The 23660-nt window shown below is 45.2% G+C and overlaps 1 protein-coding gene across 8 annotated transcripts in view; it reads right to left on the reverse strand.

Moving 5' to 3' along the window:
* DNM1 (dynamin 1) overlaps positions 1 to 23660 on the reverse strand; it is a 138325-nt gene that overhangs the window by 80766 nt on the left and 33899 nt on the right. For all 8 annotated transcript variants that reach the window (XR_010026306.1, XM_063144576.1, XM_063144578.1 and 5 more), the window contains exons 2-8: positions 11265 to 11338; positions 9921 to 10070; positions 8725 to 8928; positions 6946 to 7044; positions 6426 to 6586; positions 4810 to 4952; positions 1374 to 1509 (exon numbers count right to left, since the gene is read on the reverse strand). Coding sequence is in view for 7 of the 8 variants with exons in the window: in XM_063144576.1 (XP_063000646.1) it covers positions 1374 to 1509; positions 4810 to 4952; positions 6426 to 6586; positions 6946 to 7044; positions 8725 to 8928; positions 9921 to 10070; positions 11265 to 11338 (967 nt within the window). In the remaining variant the exon portion in view is untranslated. The remainder of the gene's footprint in view (positions 1 to 1373; positions 1510 to 4809; positions 4953 to 6425; positions 6587 to 6945; positions 7045 to 8724; positions 8929 to 9920; positions 10071 to 11264; positions 11339 to 23660) is intronic.

A 23660-nucleotide genomic window follows, 5' to 3' on the forward strand; every position in this document is an offset into this window, starting at 1 on the left:
CCAGATACTGTCATGCCCTGCATAGGCAGCTACAGATAAGAGGGACCCACCAGGGAAGAAGGCAAACAAAGCCAATACTGTGTGGAAAATGTGCTTATGATGGTCTTCCTTAACCTGATGACCTCCAGATGTTTTGGACAACTTCTCCCAGGAATCCTGACCTTTGGTTGGGGCTGATGGCAGTTTGTGTCCAACACATCTGGAGAGTACCAGGTAGGGGACAGCTGTGCTATGGGATAGCAGAGATTCACACATGAGGATGAGCAACAAACAGAACACCTGGTGAGCCCATCCAGACAAATGGATAGAGCTATGCAAATAGGAGCAGGGTCAATTCTCAGTGGCTCCCATGACATTCTAAGGAATAAAGCCAAAGGGTTCCCATCAGTAAGAATGTCCTGACATGCTCCCCTCAAGAAGTGGAGTTTCTCCAGCCACAGGTTTAACTCATCCCCCAAGAGTGTATCTGGTGGTACTTCCCCAAGCTTCTCATTATAACTGAAGAGCTGCCGTTAATTTTTTCCAAGGTAGAGCAGTGTAGCTGGGGACCAGGGACGACTGGATTTTGTGAAATCTGTCCCCTGTGGGTTTTGTGGATTGTGCATTGTTGTTTGTTCCGGCATCCGTTCACAGACGGATTCAATTCTTTTCCCATCATGCAGAAAAACACACAAATAATTCCGTAAGAAAGTTTGCAACAATTTACATGACTTCGGTTAGTAAGTAACATTTAGTGCATTGTCCCCCATTCCATTCAACTTTCCCCCCCATATATTTTCCAGCATGGCTTATGTCTCAGAAGAAACATGTGTATTTTCCTGCAAATGAATTTGCGTAAATTTCGGGAAAGTAAAAGAATGTAATATATGCCTCTGTGGAACACCCCACCCCCAAAGTCCCTGCAATATAGGGCCTTCTTTTCACCCCACTGCCCATGACAATGAGAGGTATTTTGTTCATTACTACAGAGGCAGGAGTTGGCATGGGTCCATCTCCCTGACCTCAACAGGACCAAAAAGACACTCTGGTTTAAATCATGTGAAAATCAAAATCATGTGGGTCCAAAAATTAAACTGTTGTCTCTCAGCTTCAATCTGATATCTGTAAAATGGGTAGAATAGTGACCTGAACTCTACAGTTCCCCCCCGCCCCCCAGGGTCAGCAACATAAAGGCTGTGAGATATTTCTCACATGTAAAAAGGGATACAGGAATGACCATTGATTAAAAACAAGAGAAAGAAAAGACAAGGAAACTGAAGAGGACAACTGATTAAGAAAGACAGAAAATGAAATACAAGTCAAGAAAAGAAAAGAATATGTGGAGATGAAGGAAAGGCTGAAGCAAAGGAAGGCTAACGGAAGAGCAGGTTTACCTTCACCAGCTCAAAGGGGAATCGTTCATGGAAGATGCGATTGATTTTAGCACCTCCGGACAGTTCGTAAGTATCAATCTGATCCCCAGAACCTTCAATGCGTTTCTCAAAGTCCACAGCAAACTGTTGCACCATCCTACACAGAAAAAAAACCAATATCATGAAGGAAAAGTCACGGTCAAGAAAGTGCTCCCACCTGATTAAGGGATTCCATTGAAACCACCCTACTGTTTACAGACTTCAGCTGCCGCCTTTCCCCTCTTGTTGCTATTACATGGTTGTCTTCTAAATGGGATTTCTGCAATGCCCTTGAAGACAGTTTAGAGGCTACTCTGAACGATTGCACAACTCTTTTGGCTGCTTGCAGATGAGGAAGGCCCACAGAAAACACAGGGCAACAATTTTACCACATCTGCACTGGCTTTCAATTTGCTCCCAAGCCCAAATCAAGGTGCTGATTCTAGCTGTGGAGGCCTAAGGTGGTCTTTGTACCTTCAGGAACGCCTTCTCCTATAAATTCCTGCCCATGTGCTTAGTTCATAAGTGAAGGTCTTGTTCTGTGCCATCCCTACCCCATCCTTGGAACTTTTTGGAACTGGGACTGTCTCCAAGATGTTAAGGCTTTACGTGTTGGAGCTTTCACTCTCTGGAAGTACCTGCTCAGGAAAAACCTCCTAGCCACCTCCTCAATCATTTATATTTCATGTATTGCATTTCTATACCACATAAGAACCTAACTATCTGTTTAACATATACATGAAACCGTTGGGTGTGGTCATCCGGTGTTTTGGAGTGCGTTGTCATCAGTACGCTGATGACACACAGCTCTACTTCTCCTTTTCATCTTCATCAGGTGGGGCTGTGGATGTGCTGAACCGGTGCCTGTCCGCGACAATGGACTGGATGAGGGCTAATAAACTGAAACTCAATCCAGACAAGACTGAGATGCTGCTGGTGGGTGGTTCCTCTGACCGGATGGGGGGTGTTCAACCGGTTCTGGATGGGGTTGCCCTCCCCCTGAAGGAGCAGGTTCATAGCTTGGGGGTTCTCCTAGAACCATCTCTTTTGAGGCTCAGGTGGCCTCGGTGGCATGGAGTGCTTTCTACCAACTCCAGATGGTGGCCCAGCTACGCCCCTTTCTGGACAGGGATAACCTAGCTTCAGTTGTCCATACTCTGGTAACCTCCAAATTAGATTACTGCAATGCCCTCTACATGGGGCAGCCTTTGAAGACAGTTCGGAAGCTGCAGCTTGTGCAAAATGCGGCGGCCAGATTGATAGCTGGTGCAGGGAGGTCCGAGCATATAACACCGATTTTGGCCCGCTTGCATTGGCTGCCTATATGTTTCCGAGCCCAATTCAAGGTGCTGGTTTTAACCTATAAAGCCCTAAATGGCTTGGGATCGCAATACCTGATGGAACGCCTCTCCCGACATGAACCTACCCGTATGCTCAACTTCTAAGGTCCTCCTCCGAGTGCCTACTCTGAGGGAAGCTCGGAGGATGGCAACAAGGGAGAGGGCCTTTTCGGTGGTTGCCCCCCGACTGCGGAATTATCTCCCCGATGAGGCTCACCTGGCGCCAACATTGTTATCTTTCAGGCGCCAGGTGAAGACTTTCCTCTTCTCCCAGGCATTTAAAGGCATTGAACGCTAAGTTTGTTTTTTAATGGACCCCACAATTGTTTTAAATGGCTGCTGCTGTTATGTTTCTGATAGTTTTTAAATTTTGTATATTTTTAATGTTTATTGGTTTTAGCTTTTGTGAACCACCCAGAGAGCTTCGACTGTGGGGCGGTATATAAATGTAAATAAATAAATAACAAGAACCCTGCTGGATCAAACCAAGGGTCCATCTAGTCCAGCACTCTGTTCACACAGTGGCCAACCAGCTGTTGACCAGGGACCAACAAAGCAGGACATGGTGCAACAGCAGCCTCCCACCCATGTTCCCCAGCAACTGGTGCACACAGGTTTACTGCCTCTGATACTAGAGGAAGCACATAGCCATCAGGGCTAGTAGTCATTGATAGCCTTCTCCTCTAGGAATTTATCCAACCCCCTTTTAAAACCATCCTAATTGGAAGCCATCACTACAGCTTGTGGTAGTGAATTCCATAGTTTAACTATGCAATATGTGAAGAAGTCCTTCCTTTTATCTGTCCTGAATCAGCTTTGTGGGATGATCCTGGGTTCTAGTATTATGAGAGAGGGAGAAAAATGCCTGGAGTTGTAGCAATTTCCATGGTTTCACTATGCATTGTGTGAACTATGCACTCCCCGTAGACGAAGCTCTCTGGGCAGTTCACAAAAATTGAAAACCATTAAAAGTAGAACTTTCTCCACCTTTTGATCCTGATGTTGCTTCCTTATTTTGACTTCAGCTGGAGTATTTCATAGAATCATAGAATAGCAGAGTTGGAAGGCGCCTACAAGGCCATCGAGTCCAACCCCCTGCTCAATGCAGGAATACACCCTAAAGCATCCCTGACAGATGGCTGTCCAGCTGCCTCTTGAAGGCCTCTAGTGTGGGAGAGCCCACAACCTCCCTAGGTAACTGATTCCATTGTCATACTGCTCTAATAGTCAGGAAGTTTTTCCTGATGTCCAGCCGGAATCTGGCTTCCTTTAACTTGAGCCTGTTATTCCGCATCCTGCACTCTGGGAGGATCGGGAAGAGATCCTGGCCCTCGTCTGTGTGAAAACCTTTTAAGTATTTAAAGAGTGCTATCATGTCTCTCCTCCATCTTCTCTTCTCCAGGCTAAACAGGCCCAGTTCTTTCAGTCTCTCTTCATAGGGCTTTGTTTCCAGACTCCTGATCATCCTGGTTGCCCTCCTCTGAACACGCTCCAGCTTGTCTGCGTCCTTCTTGAATTGTGGAGCCCAGAACTGGACACAATACTCTAGATGAGGCCCAACCAGGGCCGAATAGAGAGGAACCAGTACCTCACGTGATTTGGAAGCTATACTTCTATTAATGCAGCCCAAAATAGCATTTGCCTTTCTTGCAGCCATATCGCACTGTTGGCTCCTATTCAACTTGCGATCTACAACAATTCCAAGATCCTTCTCGTTTGTAGTATTGCTGAGCCAAGTATCCCCCTCTTGTAACTGTGCCTTTGGTTTCTATTTCCTAGATGTAGAACTTGGCATTTCTCCCTATTAAATTTCATTCTGTTGTTTTCAGCCCAGCACTCCAGCCTATCAAGATATTTTGATCGTTCTTAATAGTATAGTCTGGGTGGGCAACTTGAGGCTCTCAAATATTTTGGCCTACAATTCCCAGCAGCCTTAGCTAGTATAGCCTATGGTGAGGATGATGGAAGTTGTAGGCCAAAATATCTGGACAGTTACAAATTGCCCACTCTTGAGTTGACCGCATTTTTTTGCTGAAAAGCAACCGGTACATTTAGCAAATAAATTGTCTGTCCCTCACTGAAGCAAAGCTTTGGTCTTGCGAGCGGGGTCATCGGGACGGAAGTTCTTGTACTCATCAACTTCTTTCTCGATGGAGAGAAGCTGGCTTTGGAGTTTGTTCCGCAGACCTGGCAGTGTGTCTCGGATATGATTGGTCAGTTGCTGCACAGAAAAAGGGAGACCGTTAAAAAACAAATTAAAATCTCATTAGTTTGCACACTCCTTCATCTCCCCTTCCTCCTCTCTCATGTCCGTCCTGGTTTGGGCAAACCATAGGTTGCTCTTATGTCTGAATCAGGCAAACTATGGTTTTCAGAAACCATAGCTTGCTTTCAAACCAGAATTGGAAACCCACTTCAAATCATGCTAGTTCCATGTTGGAGGCAAACTATGGTTTGCCCAAATTATGATTTGTCCAAACTATGGTTTGTCCAAAATAGGAAATGAGGAAGGGGCAGGAGGAGGAAGGAGCACATAAGCCTGATGTAGCTATGGTTTGGCCATAAGTGTGAACCAAATCATTGATAATGATCATATGAAAGCATTCTGACAAGGGCTGCAACCCAATTAAAGACATTAAGTTTTTATCAATTAGTTGATTAATTTGTTGACAAAACCTGCATGTGGGTAAAAAAAACCACCCTTTTTTTAAAATGAGAAGCATGCTTTCTTTGTTTTGAAAAGATGCATCTTTAGAAGAGGCATTCCCTCCTGAATGGAAAATGTCCCATTTAAGATGTGCTGGTCTTGGACCATAATAAAGTGATTGATTGTCCCTTTTAAGATGGTGCAGTTTTTATAAACACTTGTATTTTAAAAATACTTCTACTGACACACCCATCAGGGGCACCTTTTTATACAACTAAAAGTGTTTTAATCTATTAGCATAACCAATTAATTGATTAAACATTGAAGTCATAATTCTGACCTAGAACAGTGGCAGAAACGGAATGGGGGGCAGCTCAGTTGACTTTCTGTCACCGAACTATTGCATTTACTGGCACTAGGGACGGTGGGGTACAAAATGAATTATTACATAGGAAAAGGAAAGGAACCTCTTGTGCAAGCACTTGAGTCATTGCTGACTCCTAGAGGGACGCCTGCTTTCGCTGACGTTTTCTTGGCAGACTTTGTAGCGGGGTGGTTTGCCATTGCCTTCCCCAGTCGCAGTGACCTTTCCCCCAGCTAGCTGGGTACTCATTTTACCGACCTTGGAAGGATGGAAGGCTGAGTCAACCTGAGCCGGCTGTCTGAGATTCAGCTTTCGCTGGAATCGAACTCAGGCCGTGGCGAGAGTTTCGGCTGCAGTAACTGCCACTTACCACTCTGCGCCACACGAGGCTTGAATTATTTTATTTATTTATTATTTATTTAGAATATTTAGAATTATTGCATAATGGTCTGTTTCTGAAATGAACTTTATGTCTTTACTATTCTTGTTCTCCCACTGATACCCCAGGGATATCCCAAACCTTGACGTGCCCCCACCCCTCGATGTTTTAGGCTGCAACTCCCATAAGCCCCAACTGGGATAATGGGAACCGCAGTCCAAAATATCTGGAGGGTGCCAGGTTGCCTATCCCTGCTGCAGACAGAGGTCCAGACCCAATCAGTCCTCTGAGCAGCTGTCATTACCTGGTTAAGGACTTTCTGCAGGTAGGGGGTGCCCATGCGATCAGCCATGTGCCTGTAAGCTGGGTGGGTGAGAAAGAACTTCCTCTCTGCAGCCAGTGCAGCCTGAATGTCCTTCTTCCCATCAATATCCTTCTGACTTCTGTTGACCACACCAATGTAACCTAGAGAAGGACAGATCAGAAAGTCAGGTGGCAAAGGCATGGAAATGAACCACCGATGGACACAATGATGTGATTAGGAACGGGAAGGAGAGGCTGAAATATCGCATATCCTAATAGCGATCTCAGCTCTCGGAGCCAAAAAGGCAAGGGAAGGTATCTGGAAGCCTGTGGAGAAAGGGAAGATGGGTGGGAGGGGGCCTGGGATAGAGTGCTCCTATTCAGGAGACTTTATCCCAGTCCCCCTCTCTCTAGCCACTCCCTTTAAAGGTCAACCCCAGCAGTCAACAAGAAATACAGTATCAAAAGTGGAAACTTGACTATGAAAAGCTTAACCTATTTTGAACGTTCAACTCTCTCACCTCTCCGTAGTGGAAGCAGCTTGTTCTCTAGAATATCCCGAGCGTCAGTTCCTTCATCCATCAGGTCCAGCTTGGTGACAACTCCAATGGTACGCTGGCCTATCAAATCATAAGCAAACATGGCAGGTCTTGAACCAATTGGAGTTATGGGGCAGTTCATTGTCTGGCTTCATTCCAGTACATCCCTTAAATGGCACCCTCCAGATGTTTTGGACTAAAGCTCTTATCAGCCCCAGCCAACATGGGCGGAGGTCAGGGGTGCTAGATATTGCAGCTGAAAACATCTGGAAGATGCCAGGTTGGGTAAGGGTGCCCTGGACCTTCCCCACATAGAAAGACCAAGAAAGGACCATCTTTCATGGTTAGTGTAAAGCAGTGGTTCCCAAACTTTTTCAGGCAATCACCCCCTTGGTTCCACAAACTCATGCCCAGTGCCCCCTACCCTACACTATAAAAAACATTATTCAGAATAGCCATTTTCAATGACCCACTAAGGAAGATAATAACAATAAAATTCAAAACAGTAACAATTAATTGAATATTTATTCAAAATCTGAAGCACCTGCCACAGGCTTGCCAAGGGAGGGAGGGAAAAGAGAGCGAATACCTCTGTTTTGCAGCCGGCGTGGCGGGGCACACCAAGCAGGGTCTGTCTCTTCATTAGCGTTTTGGTGCTTTTGAAACATTTCAATTCACCGTTAAAAGGACTCTTTTTAAACGGTATTAAGACATGTGTGATTCTTCCCCTATATGGCTTGGGACCAAACTGCCTTCTCCCATAAAAATGACCCTGGGTTTTAAGACCTTCTGGAGAGGCGCTTCTCGGAAAAGACCGCCTCGAGCGCCCCCCTGCCGCCCCTTTGCCTCTTAGCACCCCCCTGCCGCCCCCTTGCCTCTTAACGCCCCCTATGCAATCCCACCGCCCCCAAGGGGGCAGTACCGCCCACTTTGGGAACCACTGGTGTAAAGATCGATGCTCACTTATATGTTGGATAAGTTCTCCATAGGATGCCCACATTGGGGGGAAAGCCAATAACATAAACTAGAGATTCCCCTCGTGTTTCTAATGAGCTTTAGTAGGTGATAAAAATGTTGGGACTCAATTTTTCCCTTCACTGAAAGGGGAGGCAGAAATCTTTCAATGCAACCATTGGGGCAGTTCTTGAAGGATTTAGTGGTTCCTGCTTTACGATGACGAATGTGTCCTGTCATTACCCTGGGTGGGTTTCATAACTTGCAATGACCAAGATTTTCTATGGCTGCTATGGGTCAGGCAAGGTCTCCTGCCCTTGCCAGGAAGCCATCTTTGTCTTGAACACCTGTTAGGAGTCTATGATTGCATGTAACTTGGCAATCTGGTGGTGGCAGAGAATTAAACACTTAATGGCCCTTAATGTCTGGAAATCTCTCTCCAGCCTCTGGAACGTTACACCCATTGGAAGTTAGAATTTGGGTGACAGAAAGCTGTGAGTTTATCTGGAGTTAGCGAAATGGGTTGCTGCTCTTTGGGGAATAAAGCTCTACTGATGTTTGGGAATCTCGTACAGAATTAGCAGTTGTGCTGCCTGTATTAGGAGCCTGCTTACTTCCAATATGATCTGCTGGTGGTTCCGATTTCAGCGGGGTTGTGATTCTATTCTGGGTTTTAGACAGAACCAGCCAAAACTCTAATGGTGCCATCCAATGTGCTGAACCCTATCCCCCATCCCCTGCCTGCTGGTATATTGGATAATAAACCGAGATTACAAATATGACATAGAGCACCGGAGCAGAGCTTACCTTGAGGGTCGACTTCTTTCGCAATCTTGAGAGCGTCGGAGTTGGCCAGGTCCGAATTGGCTGGGGAAACGGCAAGGATGAGGCAGTTCTCTTTGGTGACAAACTGCATGAGCATGTCACGGATCTGGAACTCAATGTCGGCAGGCTGATCTCCAACCGGAACCTTCGTCATCCCGGGCAGATCCACCAGGGTTAGGCTCAGGACTAAACAAAAGGAGAGAATGAGGTGCCTGGAATGGTTACTCTACTGTGTTGCTACTGGATACCCAAAAGGAACAGCATGTGGGAATGTAACGTTCTATAGTCCAGTGCAACGGTGGAATCAGTTACCTAGGGAGGTTGTGGGCTCTCCCACACTAGAGGCCTTCAAGAGGCAGCTGGACAACCATCTGTTAGGGATGCTTTAGGGTAGATTCCTGCATTGAGCAGGGGGTTGGACTAGATGGCCTTGTAGACCCCTTCCAACTCTGCTATTCTATGATTCTATGATTCTATGAGAAAAGTACTGACTGCCTCCTGGGTGTTCAAAACCTGGAGAGAGGGAGGCTGCATTTGCATGTACCTAAGCCAAGATTTAGAGGCACCTTCCACGACCAGATGTCCTCCAGATGTTTTGGACTACAACTCCCAGAATTCTTGTCCATTGGCCATGCTGACTGGGGCTGATGGGAACTGAACTCCAATTGGAGGGCAACAGCCTGGGGAAGGTTGGTTTAGTGTTACATGCACAAGCAGAAGGAACCCTGCAGGAGGCACTGGGCTCAAGCGATTCCTTCTTCCCACTCTCTTGGTTCTGCAGGGCTGGGATCAGAATAAATCAGGATTCCAGTTTGCTCTAGCCAAATCATGGCTTGCTGTTACAGGTAAGCCAGGAATTGTGGTTCAAAATAAACTCTACTTTTTTAAACAAGTAGGCAAAACAATCCAGGCTGTCTTCTATTTAAGCATACATAGGCTTGCACCCTAAGTGTCTTTAATCAGTCTCCATCATGGCTGGCTGGGGAATTCTGGGCATGGTAGGGCTTTTTCTTGCCTAAGCATGCATAGGATTGCACCCTAAAATGCTGCAGAGAACTGAGGAGGAGCTTTTCGTATGTGCTGTAATAATCCCAAAGTATGTGACATCAGGGAAAAAATGGGTGCTCTAAGCTTCCACAACCCACACGAGCTGCAGCTGGTGCTAAGTCATGACTTACCATGGGGGGAATAGACCCGCAGGTTGATTGGCACAGGAGAAATCCCCTTGTTTGATCCAGTAGCTCGGTCAGTCTCCGCTTCAATCTCCTGACGGATCTCATCGAAGTCTGTGAACTTCTTCCCTTTGCAATGTAGAAATTCGCCAAATTCTAGAGGGGGGGAACGACACAACAGAATATCATAGGCAACACTTGTGTTAGCAAGGACACACGACTGGGAGACGAGATTAGAACTGTACGTTGTCTCTATGTATATTGTCTGTTGTGTGTGTGTTTTATCTTTAAATTTTGCACACTATTTTTAATCTTTGTAACCAGCCCAGAGAGCTTTGGCTAAAGGGTGGTATAAAAATGTAATAAATAATAATAGTAATAATAGAATTGAAAATGGATGTGGACATGTCAAATTGCCTTGAGGGCATAACCGGCCTGCAACACTCCACTAAATATCTGTAGTTTCCTGGTCTTACCTTTCCCCCCTTCTTAAAGACAGAGATAACATTCCTGTCTCCAGTCTTCTCGTACATCACCTGTTCTCCAGGAGTTCTCAAAGATTACAGACAGAGGCTCTGAAATAACGTGCACAAGCTCCTTTAGAAGCCAGGAATCTAATTCATCTGGCAAAATCTGTGTATATTATTTGTTCTTCTTGTCAATTTGTTCTACAGGTTCAGGCAACTCTATTGTATTCCTCCTTGGTAATACGTTCTTCCTTCCATTTTCTATACATGACCCTTTTGAGTCTCAACTCATCAGAAGGCTCCCTGGGCAGTTACACAGACTTCTTCAAATGCCCCCATTTTTCCTTCTCATGGGAATAGTTTGCTATTGTGCTTTCAGGATTTCAATTTGCAGGATCTCCCTCTTGAGGTCCTTCACGATTTCTGTCCATGGTATCCCATCCAACTTTTCTCTGAGCTTTTGAAATTGGCTTTCCTAAAGTCCAAGGTATGTATCCGATGAAGCTCAGTTTTCATAGCCCTCTCTATCACAAATTCCAAGATGATACAGTTACTTTCCCCTAAAGTTCCTGCCACTTTCACTTCATCTACCATTTCTTCCCTGTTGGTCAGGATTAATTCCTGCCTCTGCTTCTCTTACCTCCGCTCTGTCACCCCTGCATTTGCGGCCAGGTTTGCGGTTCTTGCTTTTGCAATACTTTTTCTGTGTGGGTAAGATCTCCAACATCTGCCCCATGTATATGGACACAGGCCCTGTGCATATGGGCACTTTTGCGAATCAGAAAGAAAATAACTGTTGAAAATAACTGCAAAGAGTAGTAAGAGTTATAGGGAACCTTGCATTTGTAGCAAGATGAACTGCGGGAGAAAACAGCACACATACCTGTGGTGGCATTAACCAGCTGCAGGACCAAGGGACGCCTGGTGACAATGCCAGATCCACGGGGCAGAAAGTCCCTGGAAAGAAAGAAAGAGTCTCAATTAGGGATGTACAATAATATAATTTCAGTTTGCGAGAAAGAAGCATTGGAACCAAACCTGCAACCTGGTGCCCTCCAGAAGTGTTGGACTACTGGCTCTCTTGGCTGGAGGATTCTGGGAGTTCCATACCACTACACCTGACTCCCACCCCCGGCCCCTCCACACTGGGCAACTTCGTCTGTGAGTCTCCCAAACTGCCCAGAGTAACCACACTCAGTGCTCTGGTGCATTTGGTGAAATTAAAATGGTATCTCCCAACCATCCAAATAGGCTTGATCAATGTAAGAAGGGACCCACCAGAGTCCAGTTTGCCTGCCCCAGTAGAACTTGGAGCCAATAAAGGCTCCCTGTGTGTGGTTTGAAGGAGGATATCACAAACGCCCTGTTCCATTCCTTTTTCTATGCCAGGTTTAGACTGATCCAGAGATCCTTGAACACAGCAGCAACAATCTGTTTGGCAAATGTACCAAGCTTAATTAAACATTTCCTCCTTTAAATACTGATTACCTCTCATTATAATTTTTTGTTCCCTTTCATTTTTTAAAAAAATAACAAAACACTGCTATTTCATAATTTTAAAAAACGAGAACAATGAGAGGAAATCACTCATTACAGCTGCAATCCTGTGCACACATAGCTGGGAATAAATCCCACTGAACTCAACACGACTTACCTGTGAGTAAACATGCAGAGAATTGCAGCCTAATGCTCCCACACAGATATACACCCCTCTGTGCACAGCACAGAATCTTAGAATCGTAAAGATGGAAGGGGCCTACAAGGCCATCAAGTCCAACCCCCTGCTCAATCCAGGAATCCACATTAAAGTATCCCTGACCAATGGCTGTCCAGCTGCATCTTGATGCCTGTAGTGTGAGAGAGCCCATGACCTCCCTAGGTCATTGGTTCCACTGCCATACTGCTCTAACAGTCAGGAATTTTTTCCTGATATCCAGGCAGAATCTGGCTTCCTGTAACTTGAGCCCATTATTCCATGTCTTACACTGCGGGATGATCGAGAAGAGATCCTGGCCTGTGGTCCCTGCCTAGACAAGGCCTCTTCCCTCCTGTTTCCCATTCCCCATGTGGAGAACGAGAACCAGGAGCCACAGACCTGATGACATTTGTCCCACAAAAGGCTGTGCAGGGTCATTTGGGAGCTCATGTCACTTGAATTTTCTTGCCCACCCGTTGCCTGCAGGAACAGAAACTGACACTGGGGCAATTTAGGAAAGCCATTTAAGGGGCAATTCAGAGGTTACTCATCCCTGATCCTCCAACCTCTCAGAAATAAAATGGTTTGAACTTACAATGAGGAAATGTGTTATTAACAATGCTAGGTACCTTTCCAAAATGGGGCTTATTTGTGAGCACTTGTTGTAGAAGGATCTAGACCATGGGGGGAAGTGGGATGTTGCTGGATACTATAGAGCCATAGGAAGTGCTGATGCAGCAACACTGCTTTAACGCTGCTTCCAGTTAATTGTGGAAAGAACTCTAGGACAGAAACAACCAAAGTGCGGTTTAAGTCGGTTGCATGAATCAGTGAGGTCGTTATCAGCTGACTTATAGCAGGCAGGAGGGGAGCTGGGGACTGCGCTGTTGAAATGCACAGAGGTCAAACGATCTCTCTGCAGCAAACACAACAGCAGCCAAGATATTGCTTCTGCCTTAGATTCCCCACTGCTCAAAAAGGGGGCTGCTGCAGGAAGGAAGGAAGTTGTGGAGACAAAAACAGTATAACCCCAGCGGCAACGCTATCAGCACCCTTGGGAATTTCAGGGGAGAGGAAGGAAACCCATCTAAATTCAACTTTCCTTCTTGTTGACACTACAGCCGCAATCCACAAGTCTTTCCTTGTACACACACACACCGCCCCCACTGCACAAACGCTTCCCCCCCCCCCGAAATGGTTCCCTTCCTGATAGCTTCGCAACACACACGCCTCTGTGTGCCTGTGCTGATCATCCCTCCCACACATCCTCGACGGTCCCTCCAGAATTGCATCAGCAAATTTCGGCACCAACTTTGATCCCCTGGATTCCTGGCTTTCCGGAATTCCGGTCAAACAGAGCCGTTTTATGCGGAAGTTCTGGGGGAGCACAGAAACACATCCTTGCTTTTGATGTGACACAAACAGGAGCAGTGTATTTACACGGGACAACATCTGGGTCTGGTTAAATTCATACCAGGAGCAGCGTCAGGAGTCGGCATTGATGGACAAATGCCAAGGCCTACATCCATCTAGGGAGCCAGCTGCCAACCCACCGGAGTCCCCTAGTCCTGCGGCTGTTCCTTCATGCTGTTGCTAAGATCATTAGAAGGGCCATACTGGATCAGACCAAGGATCCAGTCCATCTAGTTCACACAGTGGCCAACCAGCTGTTCACCTGCCTCCTCTGAGCAGGGATGGATTAAGACAAGCTGAGGCCCTAAGCCATGTCAAGATTCAGAGGCCCCATTCCATGAAAATAAAGAGAAAAAAATGTATTACATTATAATGGGAAGGGTAACGAAGGGGTACCACCCAGCGTTAGACGGTGCTTGTAGTTAAACAGTGTTAGCTAGCCTTCTCTGAAGATGGGTGTAAAAGCAGTAAAAAAAAGTAAGTTGATTTGAACTTCTTTTAAACTAGCTCTAGTCTGTGCTTATTGCATCCAATACTAAATGCTGCGTTGCCACGCTTTCTGTATCTAAGGCAACTCTACTGTAAGTCACCCCAGACTTTCCAACATAGTTAAGCCAAAGCTGTTTCAATTATAATGCCTCTTAGTTATCTCCAACATATTTAGAGGGTCCTCATAATATGAGGCCCTGAGCTGTGGCTTACTGGGCTCGTTGCTAAATCCGGCAGTGCTTCCGCTCATTCAAGCAGTGACAAGAATGAGATGTTACCTCCGGTATTGGAGGCCAGAACACCTCCGCATGGTACCATGAGGATGCTGTTGCATTCATGTCCTGCTTGTGGGCTTCCCATTGGGGGCATCTGGTTGGCCACTGTGCAAACAAAATGCTGGACTACATAGATCTTCAGCCTGTTCTTATATTCTTAGGGGATGGAACATTATCAGCCACTTGTCTTGAGTTCTCCCTCTCGGGCAGTTATGTGGATTGGGCCCAGCAGCAGAGGGCAAGCGAGTGGACGAGGGTGATAGCAGCAAGAAGGAGGTGGGCCTACTCAGGGAAGGTGATGGCCAGTTGTGATGGCTATGTGCTACCTCCAGTATCTGAGGCAGTAAGCCCATGTCCTGCTTGTGTGTTTCTGGTCGACAGCTGGTTGGCTATTGTGTGAACCAAGTGCTGGACTAGACGGAAACATAGAATAGTAGAGTTGGAAGGCCTCCCATCGAGTCCAACCCCCAACTCAATGCAGGAATCCACCCTAAAGCATCCCTGACAGATGGCTGTCCAGCTGCCTCTTGAAAGCCTCTAGTGTGGGAGAGCCCACAACCTCCCTAGGTAACTGGTTCCATTGTCGTACTGCTCTAACAATCAGGAAGTTTTTCCTGATGTCCAGCTGGAATCTGGCTTCCTGTAACTTGAACCCGTTATTCCGTGTCCTGCACTCTGGGAGGATCAAGAAGAGATCCTGGCCCTCCTTTCTGTGACAACCTTTTACGTATTTGAAGAGTGCTCTCATGTCTCCCCTCAATCTTCTCTTCTCCAGGCTAAACATGCCCAGTTCTTTCAGTCTCTCTTCATAGGGCTTTGTTTCCAGACCCCTGATCATCCTGGTTGCCCTCCTCTGAACACGCTCCAGCTTGTCTGCGTCCTTCTTGAATTGTGGAGCCCAGAACTGGACGCAACACTCCAGATGAGGCCGAACCAGGGCCGAATAGAGAGGAACCAGTACTTCATGGAGCCTTGGTCTGATCCAGCAGGGCTCTTCTTATGTTCTTAGGGATCCACTGAGGGCATCTTTTCCAAGGCCTTCCGCGCCATAAAACTGGAGCCTGCACCGCTTCATACAGACACTCCACATGAGATCCACTGGCAGGCACAGAGTGTGAACAGAATTGCGAGTGTGACTGAAACATCCCATGTTTTATATATGCACAAGCACAAGGAGCGTGCAATTGCACACCACACAGAATATAAATATTCTCATTATGAACATCACATATTGTTTGGCCCTCACATGTACAAGATTCCATATTCAGAGATAAAAAATATTACGTCTTGACTCCACCCATCTTCCTAAAACTGCACGTACCATACATACATGGGGCTCCCCATCTTTCCTCACAACATATCTCTGAAGTAAAGTAGGTGGAGGAGTATTGGGGATTTGAACTCAAGTCTCCATGGTCCAAGTCTATCATGCTGCCTATTACAGACACACAGATGTATTTTAAATATTTTTATCCCTCCTCCCAGGCTAAAACTCTCAAGGCACCTAAAAGCATTTTAAAATAACAGACATATTAAAATCACAAACATTTAGCAGCCAGCAATAAAACAGCAATATAATAAAATACCATAAAAACCGATGGGAGAAGAGACATTTTGCTGTCTGAGGTGGAGGACAAAATAGCGCCCTTCCACTTCCTCATATAGAAGCCAACTTGGACCAGCGCTCAGGGTGGATAAAAATCAATGGTTATTTTTTTAAAAAATTGATTTTTTAATATTTAAATCAGATTTTTTTTATTTAAATCAGATTTTTTTAATAAAATGCTTTTTGAGGAAAAATCTATCTAAAGAGTGTTTTCTATTTAAGATACATTATAGTCCAAAGGTTATTCATCATGAAATAAGGATTAGATTTTAATTATGTAGCATGAGGCTGTATATTCATGCAATGTTTACATTTTTGGGTAAATGAATTCCATTAATCCATTCACAATGTCATGCTCTTCTATAAGTTTATTGGGCAATTTTTTTGTCTAAAAGATATTATCACAGATGCTTGGTTTTACAGTTCTCAAAACTGTGAATTTGTGTCTGCAGAGATCACAAACCCGTCGTTCCTTTCCAAATCTATGTATACAGAATCAACCCCTTACCTCTTAAGTGCTAAGTTTCAAAAAATTCAATGAATAGAGTGCACTTTTTGGGGGGGGGAGTCACATGATTAAATCGAGTCTTTCTGAGTAGTGATTTAAATCATGATTTAAATCAAATTTAAATCAAATTGATTTAAATCAAATCCAACCTGCCAGCGCTTGAATGTTACTTCAAAACTAGGGGTGCGACTGTGCTGAAACTTTGTCCCTTGCATTTTTTCTTTGGGGAGGGATTTGTTTTGTTTTATTCTTTTGGTAAGGAGAACCATTCAGCCATGTCAGTCTGAAGGTTGACCACCTCCGAGAAGGCCAGGCCTGTCAATAGGCACCTGAGGTTTCGGCCTCAGGCGGCCAATGATGGGCCATGTGGGAAGGGAATGGCAGCAGGCCGCCTCCTGGGCACTCCCCGCTGTGTGTGCCACATGGCCACTCTTGTGCCCCCAAAACTAGCCTGCCCTCAGCTGCGCTGGCAGATGCTGCCCTGTCGCCCATACTGAAATAAGGTTAAACTTCTAGTCCAGTCAGCTTCTGTAGGTGGAATGAGGGACGGGTGGGCTCCATCTTGTCTTTTGCCTCAGGAAGGGCTGTCCCAGTATGTTTTGCTGTCTGAGGCAAAAGACAAGATGGCGGCCACTCCACCCATTTCACATAACTGGCTGGAATTTTACCTCAAATCTGGTGATGGAACCACATCATACACCACACCTGAAGGCAGCAGGGCTTCTTAGGGGATGCAAAGTAGGCCGTGTGGCACTTAAAACACTGCCCTGTAACACGTTATCGATAGCAGCTACCCCTCAGCATTTGCCGCCTGAGGGAACCACCTGAGTCGGTTTAATGGTTTCCCCATCATTGTATCTCCCTTCATTGATTGGCAGGGATTAGGGGTATCAAAGGTGAGGCGCTGCAATTGATAGAGCCCTGTTTATTTTAATTGATTTCATACGTTTCTAAACTGCCCAATAGCTAAAAGCTCTCTGGGAGGTTCACAACAATGCAAACCATAAAATACAACATGATGCCCACCAACATAGCCTCTCCACATAAGATTCAACAGGGCCTTGGATGATAATTTCATTTTCATTTCCTTTATTACGCTGCAAAATACAGGCAGGCTCATATGGGAAGACGTGTCTTTCAGATATCCCAGCCCCAAGAAATCTATTTATCTGTTGGTATATCTGGATTACTCTTTTTATTCCCAACTCTTCAGAGAGCCGCTGGAGCAGTGGGCTTAAGACACATAAGAGCATAAGAGCCCTGAGGCTGGATCAGACCAAGGGTCCATCTAGTCCAGCACTCTGTTCACACAGTGGCCAACCAGCCATTGGCCAGGGATGAACAAGCAGGATGACATTGTCTTCTTCTTCTTCTTCTTCTTCTTCTTCTTCTTCTTCTTCTTCTTCTTCTTCTTCTTCTTCACATAAGAAGAGCCCTGATGCTGGATCAGACCAAGGGTCCATCTAGTCCAGCACTCTGTTCACACAGTGGCCAACCAGCCATTGGCCAGGGATGAACAAGCAGGATGACATTGTCTTCTTCTTCTTCTTCTTCTTCTTCTTCTTCTTCTTCTTCTTCTTCTTCTTCTTCTTCACATAAGAAGAGCCCTGATGCTGGATCAGACCAAGGGTCCATCTAGTCCAGCACTCTGTTCACACAGTGGCCAACCAGCCATTGGCCAGGGATGAACAAGCAGGATGACATTGTCTTCTTCTTCTTCTTCTTCTTCTTCTTCTTCTTCTGAACATAAGAAGAGCCCTGATGCTGGATCAGACCAAGGGTCCATCTAGTCCAGCACTCTGTTCACACAGTGGCCAACCAGCCGTCAGCCAGGGATGAACAAGCAGGACATGGTGTAACAGCACCCTCCCACCCATGTTCCCCAGCAACTGGTGCACACAGGCTTACATGAACTAAGTCATCCCTGGTTTGAATCTCATCTGAGACATGACCACACTAGATGGCTGCAGTCAAGGCAGTATATCTCATGCTCAGCCCACCATCTGTATATCGGAGTAATAATACTAGCCTACCTTGCAGGGTCGTTGCAAAGATTATCTCAATTTATAGATTGATTTCCAAACAAAAGTTCTCCGAGTGACTTACAATAAACAACAATGGAGGCTACTATTTTGTATGCACTTTCGTGGAAGTAAATTGTAATTGGACCCAGTGGGACTTTCTTTTGAATGAACCCGCACAGAATTGCACTGTAAAACATCATCACATTATTCCCCCGCTCCCCAGTTCAAAACTGCAGCAATATAAAAACTGCAGCAGCTCACAAACAAGCACAGATTAAATAGTTTGTCAAGAGAAAGCAATGGGGACAGACACAGAAGTTCTGGCTAAATAGGTCAATGGGTTTTGGCATATCTCCCTTGCAAGGGTGTTCTGCAATTTGGGTGCCACCACCCCAAAAGCCCTGTTTCTCGTGACAGAGCAGTGTCCTAGTAAGATCAGATTTATGCTGGCTATAAATACCACTGGTACAATGGTGGCATCACTCCTTTATGCATCTCAGCAATTCATTCCCATTGGCCTGTTGCATCTTGACCTGCTGGGCCCTGACAGGGAATTAATGTTCCCCCCTCCCAGTGTCTTGGGGTGGGGACAGCTGTAACATTCTGAGAGCAATGGAAGGCCTTTGGAAGTGCCCCCACTGCATTTTATCCCATTGTGCTTATACCTCTCCCAGGTAGTTTGGTGGCAAGGTGGGGGAATATTTCTGTACTTTTACAACAGAAGCCAGCTGCATGCACAGCGCTGACTGGTTAGTGACTGTGCCACTGCTTGCCTTTCTGCCTTTGCTCAGGTCAAAATATAGTTGCTGTTGAACATCAGCAAGGTCCTACTCAGAGTAACGGCACGTGATTTCAATGCAGATTATCATGCATGATGCTCACACATGGTTTTAGTGTGCTGCATGTACACACAGGGTATATGAACACTGAAAAGCCACAACGAACAGCAGTGAAACCCATCTGTGTGAGATTATAATATGTGACAACCTAAACATAGGTTACATACTATTTATCTCTGAACACCCAAAGAAGTGTTATGGCTTGTCTGAGAGGAAATGAGGAGGCAGCACTCCATTAAGTACATTAGACCTAAGCTGATAAAGGCAATTTCAGATTTGTAAAATGGAATCACACTGCTTATATCGACGCCGTGCCAGCTATTTCACTAATCATGTATTTTAAAAGCCTATTTCAGAGTAATGGTGTATGCAGTAAGAACATTCCTGGTTGCCGGGGGAATAAATGCAGAATTTTTTTATGCGCTGGCCATAAAACACCGTCTATATTAATGAATGGTAAGTACTGCTGTTCAGTGCAGGTCCCAGTAAGCTCACAAGTTAAAATAATCAATCAAATTTCATTAATAACCCATCCCACCCCAAAGTCTTTAAGGGAATTCTCCCTAGGTTGCAGCATCCTATACATATTGAATAAACATAGCTGTCTCTTGCCATGTCCATGAATGATAGAAAGGCCATTTATATGTCTACAACCTGGTGCCCTCCAGGTTCATTTTATTTTTATTCCTTTTATTTGCTGTACTTGTAAATTGCCTAATAACCAAGGTTCATTGCAAAATACTTTAAAAACATAAAATAAAAACATTAAAACAAACAATAAAAACAGCACAGAATAAAACCAAAATAAAATCAGCAACAAAGGATAAAACCCATCCACTACATAAAACAAAATTGGAATCACCAGCAGAATGAACACTAAAAACAATTCTTAAAATGCCTGGGAGACTTTGCCTTTGCCAGTGAGGTCACACAACCAGATACAACACTATCTGCAAAATTGGGACAGGGGATAAATGCCTATTAACTAAATAAACAAATACTGCCTCTGATCATAGAATCATAGATTTAGAGGGTACCCTGGAGATCAACTAGTCCAGCAGTTCCAAACGTGGCACCTGTGAACACCCACAAAAAAATTACATTTTTTTCCAATTTTTGTATATATCCACAGCAATGAGTACATATGAAACTCATACAACTTTCTAAAAATTATAATAGGCTTCAACAAAAGTGGACCAAATATCCAAATAAGTATCTATTTGGAGGTGGTGTCTATATGCCACCCATTCAAATATTGAAAGCATTGTAAGGTCCTCAAGATATTACATCAGGGAAGTGAATGTTTTTTCCTTCCAATGTTGTAATATTGGTCTTTTAGCTGTCAAGAGGGTACAGCAAATCCATGTACGCTGACCACTTGTTGTCTTCCATGATGCAGATACATAATTTAAAAGGGTGTATACCCCAGTGAATATTAAAGACTGTTCCAGGGCAAAATTTATCAGTGGAATAACCTCCCTTAAAAGAATCAACTACTGGACATTGCCAAAACATAGGATTAAAAGAAGCATTAGCTATGTTGCACCGCCAGCAATTAGCCAGACAATCCCTTATTAAAGAGACATTGTGGTGTGCAACATACTGCTGAAAAAGTCACAACCTAAAATCCATAGATGTGAAAGGTAGACATCAAAGCAGAGATCAGCTGTTTACACATTTTGTGGCGCAGTTTCTCAAATTCCCAAATTCCCATGGATCTAAAAAGGTTGGGGGGGGGGCTGCTCTAACCATTCAGATTGGACACACTTCTTTGTTCTTGTTTTGCACCAACTCTGATAGATTATTAATTTATTTGGGGTTTCTATGCTGTTCAGATTTCATCACTGTTTGCTTCCCTCGACATCATCTGGGGTGTACATTATGCTAACTGTCGACACAACTGGAAGACAATGGTACTTTCTGTGTATGGGTGCACACCACCACATTGTACAACCCTGGTAAAGCTGCGTTGATAGACTGTGAATGCACTTATTATTTGGGCCACAATAGTGCAAACAGGGATTGAAATAAAACCAGACAAAAACCACTCACAAATGCCAGTCTGGACATATGACAATGGGAGATAAACAAGACGCAGCAATCCAGAATTCATACTCTCTGGAGAGAAGCTCTGAACAGCTCCGATAGCAGCATGAAATACAGAAGATGGCAAGATCTTGTGCACTGTGTGTGTGTGGGGGGGGGTTGGACTTGATGGCCTTATAGGCCCTTTCCAACTCTACTATTCTATGATTCTATAAGATACAAAATATGCAATCCAGGAACTCATGGGGCATCCTGATAAAAAAGCAGGATTTTTTAAAAAAGCAAACGATGTGAGGAGAGGCCAAAAAAAACCCAGAGCAAATGCACCAAAGCAAAGCAAATGACATTCATTTTTTGTTTAAAATAAACATCAGGCAAAATATTGGGAATGGTAAAGGGCAGAACTGCTTATCTCTGGGTTACAGGCTCACGATTTGCATGTGGAAGGTTCAGCCCCCGGCAGCAATTTATTAAAGATTCTGAATGACAGGGTTGTGAGAGCTATTGTCCATCAGGTATAAGGCAGCTACTTACTAGGTAGCTGATTAAACGTCACCAAAAAGTGAGAGGAAACATCACCACATGCACAATTTAAATGCATAAAATGTGCATGTGCGAATTTATATGTATAGATGCAAATGCGGAAACAATGACTGCAGTTTAAATTGCAAGGCAGTTCATCGCACCACAGTGGGTTGAGGCCAGGTGACCTGTGTGACTGCTTTTCTGTCTGCTGTCCAGGTGCTGCCAACTGTGGTTGGACAAGCCTCCTGCCTGGTTTCCTTTCTTAGGGTTAACTTTAAACCAGACTTGGACTGGACAGCTTTTTAAAGGGGGGAATTGGCTTCAAATAGAGGGCTGCGCTTAGGACACACATGGCCACCCTAGTTTATCCCAGTGCTTGTCAGCAGGTTGGCCCCACCGTTAGACAGAGTTAGGTGGAGGCCTTGGGCAGCAGATGCAGGGACACAGCAGTAAAGTGTTGCTGTCCTTGGAGGGGTGGAGGACACTTCCCCATCATCACTGCTGAAGTAAGATTGAGCTGACAGTGTGGTTTGTTTTTTGTAGGTGGAAGGAAGCCACCTTGTCCATCACCTCAGACAGCAAAATGCCTCGGGCCAGCCCATATATCATCATGTTCAAGAATGTATCTAAGGACATGATGATACATTTGAATTGAGACTCGACCAACAAGCAGGACATGAGTGTAACTGTACTCTCCCACCCATGTTCCCCAACATCTGGTATATAGAGACATACTGCCTCTGATACTGAAGGGGGCTAATAGCCATTGATAGCCTTCTCCTCCACGAAGGATTGTCTTGTATCAGCCAATTTGGTTCATAGAATCATAGAATAGCAGAGTTGGAAGGGGCCTGCAAGGCCATCGAGTCCAACCCCCTGCTCAATGCAGGAATCCACCCTAAAGCATCCCTGACAGATGGCTGTCCAGCTGCCTCTTGAATGACTCTAGTGTGGGAGAGCCCACAACCTCCCTAGGTAACTGATTCCATTGTCGTACTGCTCTAACAGTCAGGAAGTTTTTCCTGATGTCCAGCTGGAATCTGGCTTCCTTTAACTTCCTTTAACTTGAGCCCGTTATTCCGTGTCCTGCAGTCTGGGAGGATCGAGAAGAGATCTTGGCCCTCCTCTGTGTGATAACCTTTGAAGTATTTGAAGAGTGCTCTCATGTCTCCCCTCAATCTTCTCTTCTCCAGGCTAAACATGCCCAGTTCTTTCAGTCTCTCTTCATAGGGCTTTGTTTCCAGACCCCTGATCATCCTGGTTGCCCTCCTCTGAACACGCTCCAGCTTGTCTGCGTCCTTCTTGAATTGTGGAGCCCAGAACTGGACGCAATACTCTAGATGAGGCCTAACCAGGGCCGAACAGGTGACCAGTAAACACCAACACCACCATCTGAGGTTATGTCTTCTTCCCAGATATAAATCTCGGATGACTACCCTTGAAAAGGTGTTGCGCTAGTCTGCGAACGACAAACCAGAACCTGGCCCAAAGTCCCCAGCACAACTGAACTGGGTTTGGAAGGGCAAAGCTGACAAAAACGATGCTGCATCCGTCACTCGTATTGCAGAGGCGACCTCTCTGCGCGGAGCAGAACTTAAATAGAAACATAATTCAGTTTGAAAAGCTACGAAGGGGCTACTGCTGTTCTGCAGAGATTTCTGATTCGTCACTGCTGTACTATCCTTAACTGACCCTGTGCAATGTGGGAGGCTGAAGCTTGTGATAAATTACAACTCGAAGTATACCCTTCCATGAACTTGTGCCAATTCTGGAGTTTGGAGAGGTCAGTGTGGGCAGGATGCCCCCCCTGGGCACCCTACCCGAGTCAACCCACGTCTTCCAGAGAAAGAAAGGGGAA

The sequence above is a fragment of the Elgaria multicarinata genome, chromosome 19 (genome assembly GCF_023053635.1).
Source record: "Elgaria multicarinata webbii isolate HBS135686 ecotype San Diego chromosome 19, rElgMul1.1.pri, whole genome shotgun sequence".
Taxonomy (NCBI): Eukaryota; Metazoa; Chordata; class Lepidosauria; order Squamata; family Anguidae; genus Elgaria; species Elgaria multicarinata.